At 37.6% G+C, this 22,327-nt stretch overlaps 1 protein-coding gene across 2 annotated transcripts in view; it reads left to right on the forward strand.

The window, feature by feature from the left end:
- The first annotated feature begins 257 nt into the window (after positions 1 to 257).
- Positions 258 to 22,327, forward strand: part of LOC107767234 (phospholipid-transporting ATPase 2) — a 56,869-nt gene continuing 34,799 nt past the window's right edge. For both annotated transcript variants that reach the window (XM_075232908.1, XM_075232909.1), the window contains exons 1-13: positions 258 to 394; positions 4,673 to 4,901; positions 5,240 to 5,453; positions 5,848 to 5,964; positions 7,036 to 7,128; positions 7,229 to 7,403; positions 9,134 to 9,300; positions 11,667 to 11,771; positions 13,945 to 14,042; positions 14,132 to 14,274; positions 19,921 to 20,017; positions 20,186 to 20,295; positions 20,389 to 20,553. In XM_075232908.1, coding sequence (XP_075089009.1) covers positions 4,777 to 4,901; positions 5,240 to 5,453; positions 5,848 to 5,964; positions 7,036 to 7,128; positions 7,229 to 7,403; positions 9,134 to 9,300; positions 11,667 to 11,771; positions 13,945 to 14,042; positions 14,132 to 14,274; positions 19,921 to 20,017; positions 20,186 to 20,295; positions 20,389 to 20,553 — 1,609 coding nt within the window. In that variant the 5' untranslated portion in view covers positions 258 to 394; positions 4,673 to 4,776. The remainder of the gene's footprint in view (positions 395 to 4,672; positions 4,902 to 5,239; positions 5,454 to 5,847; positions 5,965 to 7,035; positions 7,129 to 7,228; positions 7,404 to 9,133; positions 9,301 to 11,666; positions 11,772 to 13,944; positions 14,043 to 14,131; positions 14,275 to 19,920; positions 20,018 to 20,185; positions 20,296 to 20,388; positions 20,554 to 22,327) is intronic.

A 22,327-nucleotide genomic window follows, 5' to 3' on the forward strand; every position in this document is an offset into this window, starting at 1 on the left:
GTTTGAATTATTTAAGCTACACTTACAAGCAATAATTTTTTTATATTATTAATACAGTTTAATTTGTTATAATATATTATTATTATTATTATTATTATTATTATTATTATATTTCTCTTTCATATAAAACTTTTAAAATCTTTGCAAAGATACCAATGATTTTTCCACAAATAAAGTTTCGTTCCATATAAAGATACAAACGCAATTGCATAACGTACAATACTTACGTAGCACATAATGCTCTGTCTAAAATAAAAGTTCATCTGACAAATATCACATCGTTGATTTTCCTGAAACTCACCGTTTGCGCGTGTCAACGGCAGAGCTAACACCACCTCCCTCAGCCACCATCGGCGGCGACTTCATTATAATCTCCGTGATCCTCTCGGATTCCGTAAGCATCTCCTTTTATCTGGACAACTCACTGTAAATTGGAAGATTCTAGAATCAAAGTCTATTGGCGACTCTATTGTTTCAGTAGTAATAATGATTTTCTTTTCTATTCCTTTTTGCTTAAATTTCGGTTTATTTGTACTGGAAAGTCTGATAGGTGACTAAGTTGCTATAAAAGTAGTTTGCAATTAATTTTACTTTTAATTTTTGTGTTAATTAATCACCTTCTAATTGTCGACTATATTGTTCTGGAAGTAATTGCGATTTTGCTCGTTCATCTATTTATCTCCTTGGGTGAATTCAGATCGTTTCCTTTAGAACTAGCGTCTCATTGGTGACTGTATTGCTCGTAGAAGCAGTTATGAATTTGCTTTAGTGCTACTTTTTCGTTTTTTCTGTCTCATGAATTTGGTTCATTGTGCTCTATAAACATAAAACATAGACAAACTATGAGAAGAGGGAGCATGGGGCTTATAGGGGGAGTTGGATATTATGTGGAAGGAAATGTTATGTTGCATTTAAAAAGTTGCACGTGAAGTGTTAGGTTTGTCTAAAAGTTTAGGTGATCCTGGTGGTGGAATGAGGAGGTGCAAAGAATTATTAGTGCTAAAAGAGAGTGCTATAAGCAGTTACGAAAAGCAGAAGAGGGAGAAGCCTTTGAAGAGTATAAGAGATCTAGGAGCGAAGCTAAGAAGGTGATTAGTAAAGCTCGAGTGGAAGCCCTAGGTGACTTGTACCAAAATCTAGGAACAAGAAAAAGAGAGAAAGAAATGTTTAAACTAGCGCAATGAGGAGAGAAAAAGAGTAAGGATTTAAATCAAGTGAAGTGTATTGAAGACTGATTCTCTGAAGTTTTGAAAAGGTATAGTGCACGATGGGACTTTTGCTATACTCAATAGAATTAGACGACAGAGAAAAAGGATGCTATGAAAATTATGAAGATGAGAAATGCTTGTGGTTCAAATAGTATTCACGTAGAGGTTTGGAAGTGTCTCGGAGGGTTTCGAATGGGTGACTTATCAAGCTATTTAATGCTATACTAGGAAGTCATACGATGCCCAATGAGTAGACTTTCTAATTTATTAGAAATAAGGAGATATTCAAAGTTGTGTGGACTATCGTGACATTAAATTTTATGAGTCATATGATGATACTTTGGGGAAGAGTGATAGAACATAGACTTAGGGATACTACAGGAGTGACTGAGAATTAATTTGGATTTATGCCCGGTAGATCTACAACAAAGGCTGTATTCTTGCTAAGAAGATTGGTGAAAAACTAAAAATTTATTGCGAGAGGAAGAAAGATCTACACATGGTGTTTATTTACCCGAAGAACATATGATATGGTACCAAGAAAGACTCTTTGCTGGGTGTTGGAGAAGAAAAAATTCATGTTAAATATATAAATGCCATAAATGACATGTGCGAAGGAGGCATCACTAGCATGAGAACAGTAGTAGGCGATACAAAAGATTTCTCCATAATTGTGGGTTTACGCCAATGATCAACAATTATTGCTTATAAGCAATACACTAAAGATCGATATTGAGCCCCTACTTATTTATCCTAGTTATGGACGAGCTATCTAAAGGTCCCATAACATGGTATTTGTTGATGATATTGTGTTAGTTGACGGAATCAGTGATGATGTCAACCAAAAACTTGACTATAGAAAAACATTCTAGAGATTAAGGCTTTTAGGATTAGTAGAAGTAAGATTGATATGAGCTGCAAGTTTACTTTGCATAAGTAGAGTGACTGTGATGTGAGATTAGATGGTATTCTAGTGCCTAAATGCAATTGAGTATCAAGTGAGAGAAGATCGCTTGAGATAGCTGGTCATATCATCCGTTGACCTCTAGATACACTGGTCATAAGTGTGAAAACATGGCGAATTAATGTGTTAAAAAGGGACGAGGTAGACCTAAGATCACATGGAAAGAAATTGTCTCGAAAGACCTACAATCTCTTGGAATCAATGCAGATTTAGCGAAAGACATGGCATAATAATAAAAAATATTTATATAGGCGATACCAATTAGTTGAGAATATGTATTGGTCATGTCAATACATTTACATTAGGTCCTATGCTTTCTAGGAGTCTTTTAGCCCCATTAGAGATTCTTATGTTATGAGGAAATATAGAGAAATTCTAGTACTTTTTATTTTGTATAATGTTAATTTGAGATGAGTTTAAATGAGAAAACATGGTCGGTGACGATTCATTAACATATCAATAACTGATCCCCAATTTGGATGTTATGAGTTCTAAGTTGGAGTTTCTGTGTCCCCCAAAAAAGGGAACCCATAAAGAACAAAAAGGAGTGTACATTGTGGGACTCAAACCCAAGTATTACTGCTTAATACCATTCAAACTTAAAGGCCTATTGAACTGGGTCCACAACTGAAACGTAGTCTGATCGGCGACTCTATTGCTATAGAAATATTGTGTCATGTTATAGATTTACTCAACATTCTTTTGTCTTTTTTGTATGTGGTTGTTTGCCCTAGAATTATTGTCTGATTGGCAATTTGTGTTGTCGTAAGAGCACAAATTGGTTGTAGAATCACAATTTATCATTGTTCTTGAAGTAGTACCATTTCAATTTTGTGAGACTTGTGAGTTACACAACTTGGGTAGGCCAAGGATTCTTGTAGAGCAATAATAATTAATGATATCATGAGCTAGGTGATTCCCTCCCATCCACTAAAGTCTTAGAGAGCAGAGTTACCATAGTAAGGTATCTGTAGTGGTGGAGATAGTAGATATCTACCAGAATAGTCAAGGTGCACCCTAGCGGACACGACACCGCCATTATAAAGAGTGATATCATGAGCTGAGCTGAATGCATGGTTAGTTGGTTATATGCTATTAGGGTGTGCTTTGGGCAGGGATGGTTTCAAGATAAAAAGTCATCTAAACCTTAAAGGTATGCTATAAGATTCGTCTATGTTCGATTCGACCCCACATTTCAGTATGATAAAGAAATGGACATTTGGCCTAACTCAATCCTAAAAGTTAGCTCATGAGGTGAGGATTCTCCAAGACTATATAAAGAAACCTTCCCTTCCCTTGATGACCTATGTGGAACTCAACACCCCCTGCACAGCGGACGCCGTGGATTGGGCATCTGGAGCATGAACAATATAAGATGGAGGCCTAACATCAAGCAAACAATGAATTATGATGGATACCATGTTAAAGAAATAGACCTTGGGCCTACCTCAACCACAAAAGTTAGCTCATGAGGTGAGGATTGTCCAAGACCATATAAGGAGACCTATTTATATTTTTCCACTCGATGTGGGACTCAACACCCACTCCCACGCCCAAGGTTGGGCATCTGGAGCGTGAATAGTAATGGGGCCCAACATTGGGTAAATTGGAATGGACATGAGCTCTGATACCATGATAAAGAAATGGACCTTGGGCCTAGCTCAACTCCAAAAGCTAGCTTATGAGGGAGGTGAGGATTGCCCAAGACCATATAAAAGAGACCTTTCCATCCCTTGATGGCCGATGTGGGACTCAACACAATACCTTTAAATAATTTTTTTTTTAAGGAAAATTAAATAAACTTTAGAATTTGAGGTTCTCTAAATCTCACACTTATGTCACATTGACATAAAATTTCTGATTAAACTAAAAGGAGGCTAAAGGAACACTCGGAAAACATTGGACATATTGTATGTTAAACTACTAAGTTTTAATCCCAACAAGTTGATATCGCTTGTATAAGAAATTTTCTTTCGTTATGTTTTATTTTTAACGAGACGAAGAAGCACCGGTTCCATGAAAGTTTACGTTTTTTGAGACAACTTCCTTCCATATGATTTTAGGTATACTCATATCCTTCTAGTGCCTCCAATTATCAACCTTTCAGTAATCTGGAGGAGAGATATACCAAAAAGTAGAGAATTTACAATAAAACACGATTCTCTACGAAAGACACCAATTATCTAATACAAATATGAATCTCATGCGTGCACCAAAGAGCAATCAAAGACAATAGGCTATTCCGAAATGTTCAAAATCATGCATTATGTCTGTTGTTAAAAGATAAAATCCTACATATCTGTCTATCGGACTCCTAAGGGGATGGTCTCATGCTGACCATTATCTTTGAGCAGCAATTCTTGTTCTGATAATGTTTGGCTTTGGATGAGTCAGATTTTCTGGTCTTTATTGTTTTCTGATCATTGTCCAGTTTCTTCCGTAAGTCCTTATTGTTTTTGTTATGTAGTTGTTAACCTTATCAGTTTTATCAATCTTGCAGGTGTACTTCTAATTCTTTAGTAATGAATAGACCCATCTGACGCTAAATGTGCTTTAACCTCAAAATCAGCAGCTATTACATGAAAACGTGCATATAAGTCAACAATGAAGCGTTATGTTTATATTGACGATGATGATTTGTCAAACAATGTTTACTGTGACAACCGTATCTCGAACAGAAAATATACCGTATGGAATTTTCTTCCAAAGAACTTGTGGGAACAATTCAGGTAACTTTTTTAATTTGTTTCATAAAATTTTTGCATTCTATTCTATATTGCGTCAGTGAACATGTAGATTTGACATTTTGGGTTTCTCACGAATGTTTTGCTATCATGCAACATTGTGATTTAGTGCGCCAATTAATTCATTTGTGCTTGTTTCATTACATTATCAATTTTATTTTTAACCTTCTTTGGGGTCTGTTATTATCCTATTCGTTGTTGTCTAGATTGTTTCTTGCATCGAACTTTGTAAAAGGAACCAACTCTTTCTTAATTTGTTGTGAGCTTGAATTTCTAAATCTATCTCTCCCTTTTCCTAACAGCTTTATCTTTTTTGTTTCCAGCCGATTTATGAACCAGTACTTTTTGTTGATTGCTTGCCTTCAACTATGGTCACTCATCACTCCAGTAAATCCTGCTAGTACATGGGGCCCTCTCATCTTTATATTTGCAGTCTCAGCAACAAAGGAGGCATGGGATGATTACAATAGATATCTTTCGGACAAGAAAGCTAATGAGAAAGAAGTTTGGGTTGTGCGGAAGGGCACCAGAAAACATGTATAACATTAGTGTCTACATTTTTCATTACATTTTTATTCTCTTATATCAGAAAGTTCATTTCTTATTTGATTTAATTCAACTTTGGATTTGTCTGATTTCTTTCACCTATTCTGTCCCGAATTGAACATACCCCCAAAAGTTACGTGGTCAAACTTTAGTTTCTTAATACGACCTTCCATTGTTCTTTTCCACTAAGTTGAAAAGTTAATGTGCAGCTTCTCGTATAACACCCTTCGTAGTCAGAATATGATTTTTACTTTTGGCTTGAGCGAGTATCTTGACTCACTTTTACGTATTCTATTTCATCATCTCTGTAATTATTTTCTTGTTTATTGTTTCACCAGAATTCTGATACTGATTAAATGTCTACTTTACTTGTATTTCCTTGTAGATTCAAGCCCAAGACGTTTGTGTTGGTAACATAGTATGGCTTCGTGAAAATGATGAAGTGCCTTGTGATCTGGTCTTGATTGGTACATCTGATCCACAAGGTCTTTGTTACGTGGAGGTAAATCATTATGCCTTCATCAAAGTTTTTCTGTTGTAGAAGATTATGTTGCACCTCTTCCTCTTTACCTGAAGTACTAAGCAGACGTGTTAGGATCTGAAGGTTGTCGTTAGTTAGGATAAAGCATGGTTGTTATTGCTTGGAAGGGTATCACAAGAGTCATGAGATTCTTGAGAAAAATTATACTTGATGTTTTAGACTTATCTTTCTTTTTTATAAGGTAAATACTCTTATTAATAATGGGAAAATCACCCGTATACAAGTAGTATACAAAAAATGTAGAGATCAACAACATAATATATTTCTACAAACAACACCCAATCTTCTATACACACTGGAGCTTCATGGATGCACCAAAAAGTAACCAGAAATGAGGATAGTCCTCAAGCGCATTGTTCTCTATCCCATCAAATGTTCTCCTATTCTTTTCCTTCCACAGGATCCACATGAGTGCTAGTCGCTCAACATCCATGCTCTTCGACTTCTCTTTCTTCTTCTGAATTTTCCGTTGGAGAGTACATCCGTAACTGTGCCCAGATCAACCATTGGATCCAAACCATCTCAAAATCTCACACCACAAGCAAGCTGCCAATCGACAATGTAGTGGTAGGTGATTCACATCTTGACCTGAACTTTTGCACATGAATCACCACCTGACATATGTAATCCACCTTTTTTCCAAATTATGTGCTGTCAATATAGCTCCTCTCACTGCTATCCAAGTGAAAAAGCATACCTTTTTTGGTGCTCTGGGAATTCAAATGGATAAGTGTGAAAAATTTGGCTCCACGTCACCAAGAGCTTATGATAATATAACTTTATTGAAAACTTGGTGCATGCAAATTGTGGATGCTCCAATGTAAACAACGGGACTAAATCAAAACACTTCTTACTTGCATCTTTTACTGATGGATGTGCTCTATTTGATTTTAATTATTTATTAATAGATTTGCTGGCTTTTTCCTGATGGATGACCCTATGCTTTTCAGTCTTCTGGAATAATACACTTTGATGGTCACCTCTATTCAAACTGACTTATAGGACATTTTTTATTGCTATATCATATTACAGACAGCTGCCCTTGATGGTGAAACTGATCTTAAGACAAGGGTGGTTGCCTCTGCTTGTATGGGAATAGATTCCGAATTGTTGCACAAAATCAAGGTAAATAATACTGCTTTCTATTGCAGGGAAATAATCTGTTAGTATTCGTTCTGGTGAAAGTTTCTTTTAGTGTATTCTACATGTTGATGTTCTTCTACAGGGTGTAATTGAGTGTCCCATTCCGGATAAAGACATCAGAAGATTTGATGCAAATATGAGGCTATTTCCGCCGTTCTTGGACAATGATGTATGCCCTTTGACCATTAAAAATACAATTCTCCAATCATGCTATTTGAGGAACACAGAATGGGCATGTGGTGTTGCTGTTTATACAGGCAAGTTTTCATGTGAAGAAAAAATAGAATGAGGGAACATTATTGATGAAAGCATAATTTGCTATCAGATACTGCAAGTTAGTGATGTTTGATAGAAGAATTAATAGGATACCAATATGCGTATTTTTTAAGCTTGGTGATATTTCTTCTAATTAACACCAAGCTGACAGATGACTAATAGGAGGGGAATTGGTCCAAGTTTCTTGGATGTATTACAGGACCATGGTTGGGGTTGTCTCATAGCTGCTTATATGCGCATGATTTTATCGTGATGACCAAATATCGATATTCGTTATGTTTTATGATCTTTTTTTCCTTTTTGTGTCCCTCTAAACTCATTATTTGTGCAAGAAATAGTTTTCCGTAAGCTACTGCAATTTAGTGAAGTTTGGCAGAAGAAGTAAGAGGATACTCATCACCTAGCTTATTTTTGATGAATATAAGGGAAATTTGTGCAATCGTAGATTTAAGTAGATCAGAGGTTTGTGTGATTTTTAGAAGTCCCCTTAAATTCTGACAATCTAGAGGGGATGTCAACTTAATGTAATTTGGGTGCAACCTCAACTTTTCTGCACTGAAACATATCCTGATTCATGTGTTTTGAAGTGTCCACTAACTTGGTCCTGTATCAGAACTGAAATTTGGTTTTTCTATCATCCCACTTCTTCTCCTGCATAATCACGTTTGTCATGTGAAAATCATTTAATATAAATATTTGATGGACAAAATGAAAGTAGTTTTCCAATTAAACGCAGGCAGATTTTGTAAGTTTTGGTACCGAAAATGCGATACTTTGTTCATCTTTAGAGATACAGATTTATAGAAAGAGAAAAAACAAACTAGAGAAACTATCCCTTGACTTTTGTCAAATTGATTTTCCTGCTTGTTTCCTAATTTTATTGTCAAATCAATAAATGTTTCAGCTGACCGACACCCACACACCCTGTCTCTTTCAGAAATCTAGCACGTACTTCCTTTGTGACACCATAATGCCTTCTTTTCATTAAGGGGCCTCCAGGCCCAAAAAAATACTTCAAATAACCCAAATCTTTGATCATAGACTCCGAAGCTAACTGATCTCTTAAATTCTTCAGTTCTGGCAAGTTATCTTCTGTAAGTATGATCTCATCAACATACACTATCAGGATAGTTGTCTTTCCCTCAAGTGAATGTCGAATGAACACATGGTATGATCTACTTGCCCTTGAATATACCCTTGTTTTTTAATAAATTGAGTAAACCTCTCAAACCAAACTCTTGGAGACTGTTTGAGCCCGTAGAGATTTCTTTAGCTTGCACACTCTAGTTCCATACCTTTCTTTAAAGCCCAGAGGAGGATCCATGTAAACCTCTTCTTGAAGTTATCCATTCAATAATGCATTCTTCATGTCTAGCTATTCAACAGGCCAATCAAGGTTGGCAGCGATGGTCAGAATTTATTTATTCATTTGTTCTTTTTCCCTTTTTATTTTCTTGCAGTCTGTTGAAAATCAGTTCAATTGCCCTACGCACTTTTAATATTCAGTTATCTTCTTGTCATACGCAGGGAAATGATTTCTCTAAGATTAATTTTCTGAATTGCCCAACTTGTTTCTATTATTTTCCTGTCCTCATAAAGTTCTAAAGTATGAACTAATGCTATCATCTTACTTATAAGCTATGATAACCTTAGGTGCCTCATTTTTCTTCCTTCGTGAAGTATATTCATGACCTCTCTCTCTTTCTTTCAGGGAATGAAACAAAGCTTGGCATGAGTAGGGGCATACCAGAACCAAAGCTTACAGCCATGGATGCCATGATTGACAAGTTGACAGGCGCAATATTTGTTTTTCAGATAGTCGTTGTTATTGTTCTGGGTATTGCTGGGAATGTCTGGAAAGATACAGAAGCGCGCAAGGTTTGCATCATATAAAACATGTTAATGATATTATTTTTAAAATTTTGAGTTAATATTCAAGTATATGTAGGGAGTTATTGAACCTATACTGGTTAAAAGTCCTTCATGCTGTAATTGTAAAACAGAATTATGTTGTGACCTCTTTATATTTTACTTTTTATGGGTAAACCTTGTTAATTATCTACATTGTTGAAGTATGTGACCATCTGATCTAAAACTTAAGCTATTAAAGAGACCACAATGTAATTTACATAATTATGCCTTCACCCCCCCCCCCCACTGCGAGCTTGATCCTATTTTTTTGGGGGCCAAACACAGGAAAAATTTGTGATAACAGGTGAACGTGAGACTTGAACCCAAAACCATGTGTGTGACCATCTCATCTAAAAGGTTAAACTATTAGAGAGACCACACTTTAATTTATTTAATTATGTCTTCAACACATATAAATCATGGTGTCACCGTTTCAAAAATTCTGTTTTGGGTGGACTAGACATCATTTTATAACATATAAGAAGATTTCTGCTTTTTGATTTTTTGATGCATTTCTTTCATCCCTTTCTTTTTTTCTTTTGGGTGGGTGGGTGGGTGGGTGGGGGGGGGGGGGGCGTAGTTTGACCAAAAATTTAAGGCCTTCATATTAATTACTTATCCAGGTCAAGGTGAAACGAATCTAAAATAAGGTTGACAGGAATGCTAGAATGACAACTTGCATTCTGATGCTCAACTATATTTCTTCTTCCAAAGGAATTCCAACGAGAACTTCTGAATGATGTGCAATCGTATAAGGAATAATGTGTTTCGGCTGTTTTTCTTCGACATGGTAACCCCACCCCACCAACCGCTTCACCTAGGAATCAAATTCTGGCTCTTTCCCACCTTGCTTCCTGGAGACTCCATATGGTTTTGGAGGTGGAGGGTCCTTATCACTAGGCTATGCCTCCCTTGTCAAAAGTGTTTTGGTTATATATATTATGTATAGAGTGTTAGGACTTGGGACCTTGTTATCTATGGAGATACTGACTAAGTTGTGGACTTGGGACCTAAGTCTTGTTTTAATGACATGTGTTATTGTTGTTGCCCAAATCAGTTACTCCGTCCCAATTTATGTAATGGTATTTCCACTTCAGTCTGTCTCAAAAAGAATGGTAGCTTTCTGTGTTTAGAAAGAATTTAACTTTAAACTTCTCGTTTTCCCTTAATAAGATGATTTATAGCAACACAAATACCTATGACTTGTTTTAGACCCAAGTTTCAAAGTCTCTTTTTTTTCTTTCTTAAACTCCTTGCATGGTCAAACAACATCACAACTTCTGTTTCCCAGTAGTTCTGGAATTTGCTTGAACATTATTAGAACTCAGGAGCAATTGCCTATTTTACTATATAGATGCATACATATGCGTCTGTGTATGTATATATATATCTACATGTATGTGAATCCATTATAAAAAAACTGTCTGGGGAGGGAGGGAGTCAGGGAGGTGCACAACTCTGAACTGCTATGGAGTATTTGGAAATTATGAGCTCGGTTGAACTAACTCTCAATCCCAAACTTTTATGAGCTCAGTTGACTCATAAATATGGCTCTATGCTTGCACTTGATCTATGTTCCATGAGTGATGATGCCAGTCAAGATTGAGCGATGAAATCAAGATATATGTACCATTTGATATCACAACAACAAAAACAACAACCCAGTGAAATCCCACAAATGGGGTTTGTGAAGGGTAGTGAGTACGCAGACCTTACCATCTGATATCACACTCCAGTTAAATGTGATTCTGCTGTAGATGTATTTATGAGAATTAGATCAATAAGAAGTCACTGAAGATGTAGCATGTGGTGAATTAATTTTGCTGTCTCATGGGGTATCCGTCTTGTCTCAATCAGCATTGCTGTGTTCTGGGAGTTCATAATGTGTTTTGTGTCTTTTTCTTATATGCATGTTGAGACATAATATATCAGGTATTAAAACTGTGCTCTCTCTAATAGCTTAAGCTTTTAGATGAGATGATAACATGGTATCAGAGAAGGCAAGCCATCCAAATTCCACGTATTTGGCCCATGAAAAAGAACCAGGCCCATACGTGAGGAGGCATGTTGCAACATAATATAATTGGGTAATTAAAAGTATGCTCTAAGCTTTTTGATGAGATGGTCACACATTCATTATTTTTGTATATAAAAAGAGATTACATAATGCGTCTTAGATTGTTTCCTCTTGGAATAGTTTGTTTCCCCTTTCTGGCTTGCTTTCTCTATGTTTGATGGTTGAGATCTCAAGTAGCAAGCTCTTGAGGTCTGTAAGATCCTTGTTTGGTGTGGATTTTCATCTGTCTGATTGCAGGTTTTTGTTCATCTTGTAGCTATGGTATGTCCAATATCCAAATGAAGGTCCATGGTACGAGTTACTGGTCATCCCTCTTCGGTTTGAGCTTCTTTGTTCCATCATGATTCCCATTTCAATAAAGGTATGCTGTAAAGTATCCTTTGCAATATGGTTGTCGCATTATGGTATTTTTTGTCATATTCTAGAGTATTTTTGTAATCCTTTTTTTTTGGGTAAGGTAATAAATTTCATTAAAAAAGAGTAAAACATGCCCGTATAGAAGGAGTATAACGAAAAGTAGAAAACCTTACAAAGGGACATGGTTTTCTACGAATAACACCCAATCTTCTATACAAATAGGAACCTCATGGGTTAAATAAGGGAAAAGAGGCTACTACTCCTCAAGGGTGAACAAGATCTTTTTATGCTCCATCATAAGCTCTCCTATTCCTCTCATTCCAATCAACCCACATGAGTGCTAGGGGAGCAACATTCCAAGCTCCACATTTTCTCGTCCGTCTTCTGAAGGCCCAACTAAACATAGCTTCTTTCACCGTGCCTGGCATCACCTACTTGAAACCAAACCAACTCAAAATTCCTCCCCACAAATAAGATGCTATCCGGCAATGAATAAGGAGGTGATTCACATCTTCTCCCGATTCTTTGCACTTGAAGCACCAACTAACACATATAATCTTCTTCTTCCTCAAATTCTCCGCCGTCAAGATCACCCCTCTTGTAGCTAACCAAGTAAAGAAGCACACCTTTCTCGGTACCCATGGAATCCATACCGAATTATATGGGAAGACATGCTCCTCCCTAGATAGAAGCTTCTCACAATAGGACTTCACAGAAAAAATGCCATTTCCCCCATCACTCCATCTCCATGTAACATGACTATCTAGTGAAATTTTTTGGCCGTGAAGCAATCCAAGCTAGTTTTGAAATTCTTCTACCTTCCATTCTTGCAAGTTCTTCTAAATCTCACATCCCACTGCTCTTCTCCTCCTTGTAGACTCCACAACCGTTGGACATGCGTTTTTGTAATTCTTAGCAGTCCTTTATCAAAAAAGTTCCTTTTACAGCAGTTACGTTTTTCTATTGTAGAATGTCCAAAAGCAAGGGTACCTAGGCAGAAGTAGCAAAGCAATCTGCTATACTTTTATTCAGATTAAAAAGTAATTTGTGCGTTCAAGTTGATTGTTGTACATCTTAAAGACCCAATTTTCTTGAATTGTCCAGTTTCACTGGTAGCCTAAAGTATGAACTTTTGGGGAGCAAATAGAACTCCAGGCTGGTAGTGGCTATACAACTGGAGTCATAACTTCAACTTCCACTATTTTTGGCTCCTTTGAATCATATTATTACAATATTACTGTATATACCAGTGCAGATGAGTGTTCTTTTCTTCAGATCTTTATTATGTTCTGGTCTGAATGTTGGTTCTTAATGGTTAAACCTGTCCTATGTTGCATGCAGTGAAGAGGAAATTAATGCATAGTTAAAATATATCTTACTACATTCTATACCAATTTCTAGTTATATCCGATAATAGAGGTAGTTGATACTTGATAGCTACTTTCTTGATAGTTCTGCATAATTCTGTCCTTCGTCCCTTTCTTTGATGGATCCTGGTGTGATTTCCTCTCGCTTAATTCTGGCATATGCTGACTATAATTCCCACATTCTTCATCCTTTTCACCATATTCAGCGTCTTAACCACCATACACACCTTTTCTGTATTTTAGATTCAACTAGTTTAGTAATTTGCTTTTAAATGTTATTCTGTCATCTCCTTTTACTTTTACTTTTTCAATATTTCTTGTGACATTTATTTCATAGGACTCTATGAAGTTAGATGTTTTGAGGAATCGACAGTGTTACTCAAGTTATCCTTAATATCCTGATCTGATTGAAGTAGCTTTGAAAGTGGTCTAGTAAACTTAAGCACATTATAGAACTAATGGCAGTAGGTGATTGAATTCTTTCTCAACCTTTAATCTTAGAGGAAAAAGAACATATTTTTAGTTCTATTTATTCTAACTGAAATAATTCCTGCTGAACCAATATACATACTGAGGGTAACTGTTGACACAAAAATGTAGGGTATTGTCTCTATTCATGCTATTGTAGTGGTATAGACATAACAGTAAATATATGCAACTTTACAAGGATAGGTATGATAATGCTCCCAATTTAAGTTTTTAAATTTAAAAATAAAATTGGCAAGGTTAATTTATGCAATTAGAAGTGTACTTTTTCCTTTTGGATTAGAAGATATATGGCTTCAAATGTCTGTTTGTTCTTTTTGATAGGTATCGCTGGATCTTGTGAAAAGCTTATATGCCAAGTTCATTGATTGGGACAATGAGATGGTTGATCCGGAAACTGGTACTCCATCCCATGCAACAAAGTAAGAAACATTGTCTTAGTTTTAATTTTTGTTTGCTGGCATATTTGCTATTCCATTTGCTTATGTATCTTCTTTCTCTTTCATGGCAGCACAGCAATTAGTGAGGATTTAGGGCAAGTAGAATATATATTGACTGATAAAACTGGGACGCTTACTGAGAACAAGATGATTTTTAAAAGATGTTTTCTTGGTGGAACCTTCTATGGGAATGAAAATGGAGATGCTTTAAAGGGTAAGGCCTTAGTTATATTTTCCGTGATTATTTATTATTGACTCGTGTATTTTCAACTTCTTCCTATATGCTGTCAAAGAAATAGATACAGAAACAGTGTCTCGATAACTTGGAGTACGACCTGATGTGGACTCAATTATCCCCACTAATGAATTTCATGTACCCATTAAAATGCTTTCAGCTTTCCAATGTGCTATTTGAGATCCTACTTTGGTGTTTAAAGATGCCTATAAATTGGAAAAAGACTTGATTTTAGACTATTGTCCAAATAAATTGCAAGCAGATTTTAGTTCCGGTTTTGATACAAGGTGCTTAGTGTAGGGCAATCCACAATCCTAAGAGTTATAGATCTATTTTTCTATTTTTCTACATCCACCTCTATTTAGCTTTTTCCTTGGTTATCTTATTGAGATGTTTAAATCGGTAGCTAGCTTTCGCACCCAAGAGCATGGCCTAGTGGTCGATGAAGTGGGTTGAAAACCATGAGGTCTCAGGTTTAAATCCCAACGGAGGCAAACATGCTAGGTGATTTCTTCCCTTCTGTCCAAGCCTTGATGGATAAAGTTACACGGTACCAGTCATGGTGGGAGATAGCAGGTACCCTGTTGAATTAGTCGAGGTGCGTGTTAGCTGGCCTGGACATGACAATTATAAGAAAAGTAGCAATCTTCTTTCTGCAAGTTCTTGTTTAGTGCAAAATACTATTTTTGTTAGTCTTGGGTTTTGAGTTTAGTTTCAGAGTGGACCATGATTTCGCTACTTTGTTTCTTGTTAAGTAGTTAGTCATGTATAGTGTCCCACATCGGGAAACAGATACTTATTATTATGTAATCACCGTATATAAATAAGGTTGTACAACACTTTAATTAAGCACTAATATTTTCTCCTGTGCTTTTTCACATGGTATCAGAGCATTGGTGAGATAATTATCGTTGTGCCTCATTCCAACGACATCCGGGAAGAAATCAGTCGTCACCGTGCAATTTTCCGGTGACCTGAGAAGCTGATTGCGTCAAAATCACTTTTTACCGGTGTTGTGCATGAACCAACACCACCACAGTGTTCTCCATCCCCGGGCGACCAAACCCCACCGGAAAACACCTCCCCACGCGCTCTCACGTGCCAGTCAAAGAAATAAATTCCAGCAAGATTTGCTCCACGCGCCGGCACGTGGGGACCTTTCCGGAAACTTTTTGAAAAAATTTCTTTAGGACAGCTTGCTCGCAAGGGAATTCCGAGCCTACCCATCCAGATTATTTTTCCGGTGTGAACAATAATTTCCAGAAAATTTCTGCTTTTTCGGCGCAACATTATAATGGCATTCGTATCAGAAGCCTTTAACTCACAATCCGTTGAATCCAATTCATTGGATCCAATCCAGACGGTTTCTTTATCGGATTATGTTGAGTTCCTTCGGTACAAAGTGTCAAAATAGACATCTTCAGGGATAGCTTCTGTTGTTCAAACAGATAGTAGCGTGACTTGTGTCTCCCAATCTTCAACCTTTGAGTCTTGGGTCATTGATTTAGGTGCATCTGATTATATTTCTGGTAGCAAATCTCTTTTCACTACTATTTCATATTCTCAATCTCTTCCAACAATCACAATGGCCAACTGATCTCAAACCATGACAACTGGAATAGGTCAAGTAAGCCCACTTCCTTCTTACCTTTAAATTCAGTTCTTTATGTTCCCAATAGTCCTTTTAATCTCATAGCCGTTAGTTGCTTAGCCAAATCACTTAAATACACTATTTTATTTCTTAATAACCTTGTTTTTATATAGGAATGCAGTACGGGGCGGATCATTGGTATCAGGCGTGAATCAGATGGACTTTATTACCTTATCCTTGCAAAATCACATGGACTCACATCTTGTCTTCCTTCAATAACTTGTCTTGTTACCGATTCGCCAGATTTATAACATAAACGGTTGGGACATTCCAGTTTGTCAAAACTTCAAAAAATTGTACCTGGTTTATCTCACTTGTCCATTTTAGAGTGTGAGTCATGTCAGCTCGATAAGCATACCCGCTTCCATTTCCCTCGGCGTCTTGATAATCGAGCAGAGTCACCTTTCACTTTAGTCCATTCAGATGTTTGGGGTCCTAGTCGGGTTAGTTCTACCTTGGGATTCCGCTACTTTGTCAGTTTCATTGATGATTATTCCAGGTGCGCTTGGATATTTTTGATGAAAAAGCGGTCTGAGTTGTTTTCTATTTTCCAGACCTTCCACGTTGAAATTCAAAATCAATTTGGGGTTTCTATCCGCACATTTCGTAGTGATAATGCCCTAGAGTATTTGTCTTCTCCATTTCAGCAGTTTATGAACTCTCGCGGGATTATACATCAAACATCTTGTCCGTACACATCTCAACAAAATGGGGTAGCTGAAAGAATAGCTGAAAGAAAGAATAAACATCTTATTGAAACTGCTCGTACCCTACTCATACAATCTCATGTTCCGTTGCGTTTTTGGGGGATGCAGTTCTTACATCTTGCTATCTTATTAATCGTATGCCATCTTCAACTATCCAAAATCAAGTTCCATTCTCTGTCCTGTTTCCCCACTTACCTTTGTTCTCTCTTCCACCCCGTGTCTTTGGAAGCACGTGTTTTGTTCATAACCTTACTCCAGGAAAAGATAAGTTAGCTCCTCATGCTCTTAAGTGTGTATTTTTGGGTTACTCGAGAACGCAAAAGGGGTATCGATGCTACCTCCAACGATACCTTATGTCCGCTGATGTTACCTTCTTTGAAACCCAATCATACTTCACAGGTCCAGGTAATCACTTAGATATTTCTGAGGTGTTACCAGTTTCATCTTTTGGAGATTCAGTCACTATCTCCCATTCATCTTCCTCTACAACTCCAGTTGCAGCTCCACCACCTACAGCTCCAGTTCCACCACCTAGTCCAGTTCAACCTTCTGCAGCTCCACCACTCTTGACTTATCATCGTCGTCCAAGTCCAGCATCAGGCCCAGATGATTCACGTCCTACATCAAATTCTGCACCTATAGTGGACTTGTCTCCTCTTAGTCAACCAATTGCACTATGCAAAGGTGTACGATCCATACTTAATCCTAATCCTCATTTTATCGGTTTAAGTTATCATCGTCTGTCATAATTTCATTATGCTTTTATATCATCTTTGTCCACTATTTCTATCCCTAAGTCTACAAGTGAGGCACTATCTCATCCAGGATGGCGACATGCTATGATTGAGGAGATGTCTGCTTTACATGCGAGTGGCATTTGGGAGCTTGTTCCTATTCCTTCAGGTAAGTCTACTGCTGGTTGTCGTTGGGTTTATGCGGTCAAAGTCGGCTCGGATGGCCAGGTTGGTCGGCTTAAGGCTTGTCTTGTTGCAATAGGTTACACTCAGATTTGGGCTTGATTATAGTGAAACTTTTTCTCTCGTGGCTAAAGTAGCATTTGTACGTCTTTATTTGTCCATGACTGTTGTACGTCATTGACCTCTTTATCAGTTAGACATTAAGAATGCTTTTCTCTACGGTGATCTTGAGGAAGAAGTTTATATGGAGCAACTACCTGGTTTTGTTGCTCAGGAGGAGTCTAGTGGTCTTGTATGCCGATTGCGCATGTTACTATATGGTTTGAAACAGTCCCCTCGAGCTTGGTTTGATAAGTTCAGCACAGTTATTCAGGAGTTCGGCATGACTCGTAGTGAAGCTGATCATGTTTCATCGGCATTCTGCTCCTAATCTGTGTATTTATCTGGTGGTTTATGTTGATGATATTGTTATTATTGGCAATGATCAGAATGGTATTACTAATCTGAAGCAACATCTCTTTCAGCACTTCCAGACTAAGGATCTGGGCAGATTGAAGTATTTTCTAGGTATTGAGGTCGCTCAGTCTAGCTCAGGTATTGTTATTTCACAGCGGAAATATGCCATAGACATTCTTGAGGAGACTGGAATGATGGGCTGCAGACCTGTTGACACTTCTATGGATCCAAATGCTAAGCTTCTGCCTGGACAGGGGGAGCCTCTTAGAGATCTTACGAGATATAGGAGGTTGGTTGGCAAATTGAATTACCTCATAGTGGCTAAACCTGGTATTTCTTTTCCAGTGAGTGTTGTATATCAGTTTATAGATTCTCCCTGTGATATCACTGGGATGCAATTGTTCGCATTCTTCGGTATTTAAGGTCAGCTCCCGGCAAAGGGTTACTATTCGAGGATCGAGGCCACGAACAGATTGTTGGGTACACAGATGCTGATTGGACAGGATCACCTTCTGATAGATGTTCTACGTTTGGATATTGTGTTCTAGTAGGAGGTAATTTGGTCTCTTAGAAGAGCAAAAAACAGAATGTAGTTGCTCGATCTAGCGCCGAAGCCGAATATCGGGCCATGGCTATGGCAACGTGTGAGCTAGTTTGGGTCAAGCAGTTGCTCAAGGAGTTGAAGTTCGGAGAAATCCGTAAGATGAAACTGGTGTGTGATAATCAAGCTGCTCTTCATATTGCGTCAAATCCGGTGTTCCATGAGAGGACTAAACACATTGAGATCGACTGTCGCTTTATCAGAGAAAAGATACTCTCAGGAGGTATTGTTACAAAGTTTGTAAAGTCGAATGATCAGCTAGCAGATATTTTCATTAAGTCTCTTACTGGTTCTCGTATTAGTTACATCTGTAACAGGTTCGGTACATATGATTTATATACACCGGCTTGAGGGGGAGTGTTAAGTAATTAGTCATGTATAGTGTCCCACATCGGGAAGTAGATACCTATTATTATGTAATCACTGTATATAAATAGGGTTGTACAACACTTTAATTAAGCAATAATATTATCTCCCATGCTTTCTCACACTTCTTTTGAAAAAGAAAAAAAAAGTACGAAAGTGGCTGCTTGTCTGCTTTAATCACAACTTTGCTGCTTGCCTGATGCGGCAAAAGTTCAGAAAAAGGTATTTCCAGCTCTTTCTTTTCCTTTTCCTGTCAATCCAAACTGTGTTGACTCTCTGTTTGAAATGAGGGAGACTCCTCAAGTGGGTACCCTACAACTTGAGCATGTGAAGTATGCAGATAATTAGCATTGCATGAAACAAACATACAGGACCTCACTCAATTCTAAAGCTTGGGATTTAGATAGTTGCTTCCATGTTTGAGAATGATGAATTGGAATAATATTTATAACTAATTTGTGGAGCCTATGATTTATAAGTGAAAAGGTTTTGTCAGGTTGTTTTCTCAATTCAACCTATCAACTTTTCCTGCTTATCTACATCGTCTACTCTTATCTTACTATTGAGTTCCTTTCTTAAGGAAAACACTTCCAATCCATGTTTGAATGTTTAGCTAGTATGGGCTTGCATTTTGTATATCTGGATAACGTTGTTTGTTCCAGCTGGAAGTTTTTACTGCTCTCTTCTGTGTCTTGGAAATCTGTTGATCAACACAACTTCAAACTTTTGATCCTAGGGAGGACTATAACATCTTTCGCATAAAGTAGTCTCTCTTCTGTGCATCATCTTCAACTTATTTTGACCTTTCCTTATCTGATTTTCCTCTTTCTCTGGGTTGAGAACTAATGTGTTCTCCATACTCTTTTTCCTTATCAATTACCCTTCTCGCAAAAAAGAAGGTTAAACAAAACTTTGTTTCTCGTGCAGATTCAGAGCTGCTTAAAGCTGTTGCCGCTGGTTCCCCAGATGCTATCCGATTTCTTATTGTCATGGCAATATGTAACACAGTAGTTCCTGTACAAAGGTATTGGATGATTTGTCTCTGTCTTGATGAAGTCATCAAATTTTATATATTCTAGGATGGTCATTATTGGTGTCTCTGTTTTCTTTCTGCAGTAGAATTCTGTTTCCTGGTACCTTATAATTATTTTTCTTTCATTAACTTTCATATTTCTTCTATTACTGCCCATAGCAAAGCTGGAACTATTTCATACAAGGCACAATCTCAAGATGAGGAAGCGCTTGTGCGTGCTGCAGCTGGCTTAAATATGGTTTTTCTTGAAAAGAAAGGGAATATTCTTGGTATGAATCTGTGTGAGGAAGACAATAATACTATTTACATTTTTTATATAATTGTAATATTCTTTTCTCTTGGAACCTTCTTTTCTCACGCAGATATCAATTTTAGTGCTTCATTGGTCCAGTATGAAGTGTTGGATACCCTAGAGTTCACTTCTGACAGAAAAAGGATGTCTCTGGTGGTCAGGGACTGCCAAAATGGAAATATCATACTTCTATCAAAGGGAGCAGATGAGGCTATTCTGCCTCATGCACATGCTGGTGATAATTCTTTACCCAGTAGTACTGTGTTCCATAAATTAACGGAGGAGAATTCTGAATCTCTGTGAAAGTTGATGTTTGTGTTTTTCTGTTAAAGGATTATACCAACATTTTATCTACAATTTCTTCTCTCATATGACACTATGTATTTGCTGCGAATGTATCATGTCACCTACTCCAATAACTTTGTTTTACTGCTTCTATCATTACTGCACAAGAGTAACCCTAATCCCATATGTATTAGGAGTAGGACATGTTATGTGTGTGTATATATATATAGGGCTCATTGTATTGTGTTTAACATAAGAGAATAATATCAATAATATTTTCTCCCGTGCATTCTCACAACCTACTCCAATAACTTTGTTTTACTGCTTCCATCATTAAACCCACCCAAAACAGTTGCCGTGCATCAATTCCGGCGACCTTTTAGGGTTGTTTTTCGAAAAAAATCAATTTCCATCAGTGTTGTGCAAAAACCAACACTACCCAACATCCCCCAACCCTGGCGACCAAACCCCATCAAACACCTCCGGCAGACAACCTCTCACGCGCCGCCACGCGCAACCCGGAGGATTTTTTTTCCGGCGAGATCTGCTTCACGCGTCGGCGCGTGGAGCCCTTTCCGGCCATTTTTTGACGACGAATCTTCATAACAGTTGGGTCGACTACTAATTCCGACCCTACCCATCCTATTTTCGTTTGATTCCGACCACTTTGCGTTTTTTCCGGCATCTACACTGATTTTTTCTGGCAGCTACAGTAATTTCCCAGCAAAAACAGTGTTTGCTTCATCTGTTCCAGCGAGTTTTCACGATGTCTTTGGGAGTCTATGCTTTCGGGTCTAAAAACCCGGGTTCTGGCAGTTCCGGTGTTATGATTACCTCATAACCTTTAATGGAGATTCAAACTACTTAGCTTGGGCTTCGTCTGTCGAGTTGTGGTGTAAAGGTCAAGGAGTTCAAGATCATTTAACAAAAAAGGCTAGCAAAGGTGATGAAAAGGCCAAAACACTATGGGAGAAGGTCGATGCTCAGTTATGTAGTATCCTGTGGCGATCTATTGATCCCAAGTTGATGCCTTTGTTCCGTCCATTCCAGACATGTTATTTAGTTTGGGAAAAGGCTCGTAATTTATACACTAATGACATATCTCGTTTCTATGGTGTAATATCGCGAATGACAAGCTTGAAGAAATAGGAATTGGATATGTCTACTTACTTGAGACAAGTACAGGCAGTCATGGAAGAATTTGAGACATTGATGCCAGTTTCTGCTAGTATTGAAAAGCAACAAGAGTAACGAAAGAAGATGTTTCTAGTTCTTACACTCGCTGGACTCTTTAATGACCTTGATTCAGTACGTGACCAGATTTTGGCTAGTCCGACTGTCCCCACAGTTCATGAATTATTCTCTCGATTACTTCGCCTTGCTGCAGCACCAAGTCACCCAGTGAGCTCATCACAGACACTTGACTCATCTGTCCTCGTATCCCAGTCAGTGGACAATCGGGCATCTCATACTATGGAGAATAGACGAGGAGGAGGTCGTTTTGGAAGATCTAGACCCAAGTGCTCTTATTGTCATAAACTTGGACACTCATGACATGTACTATTCTTTACATGGTCGCCAACCCAAAAATGCTTATGTTGCTCAGACTGATACTTCTGTTGCTGGTAATCTTTTGCTTGTGTTTCTCAGTCTAGTACTCTTAGACAATGGGTTGTGGACTCAGCTGCTTCTGATCATATCTCTGGTAATAAATCACTTTTGTC

Source organism: Nicotiana tabacum, chromosome 16, assembly GCF_000715075.1.
Source record: "Nicotiana tabacum cultivar K326 chromosome 16, ASM71507v2, whole genome shotgun sequence".
NCBI lineage: Eukaryota > Viridiplantae > Streptophyta > Magnoliopsida > Solanales > Solanaceae > Nicotiana > Nicotiana tabacum.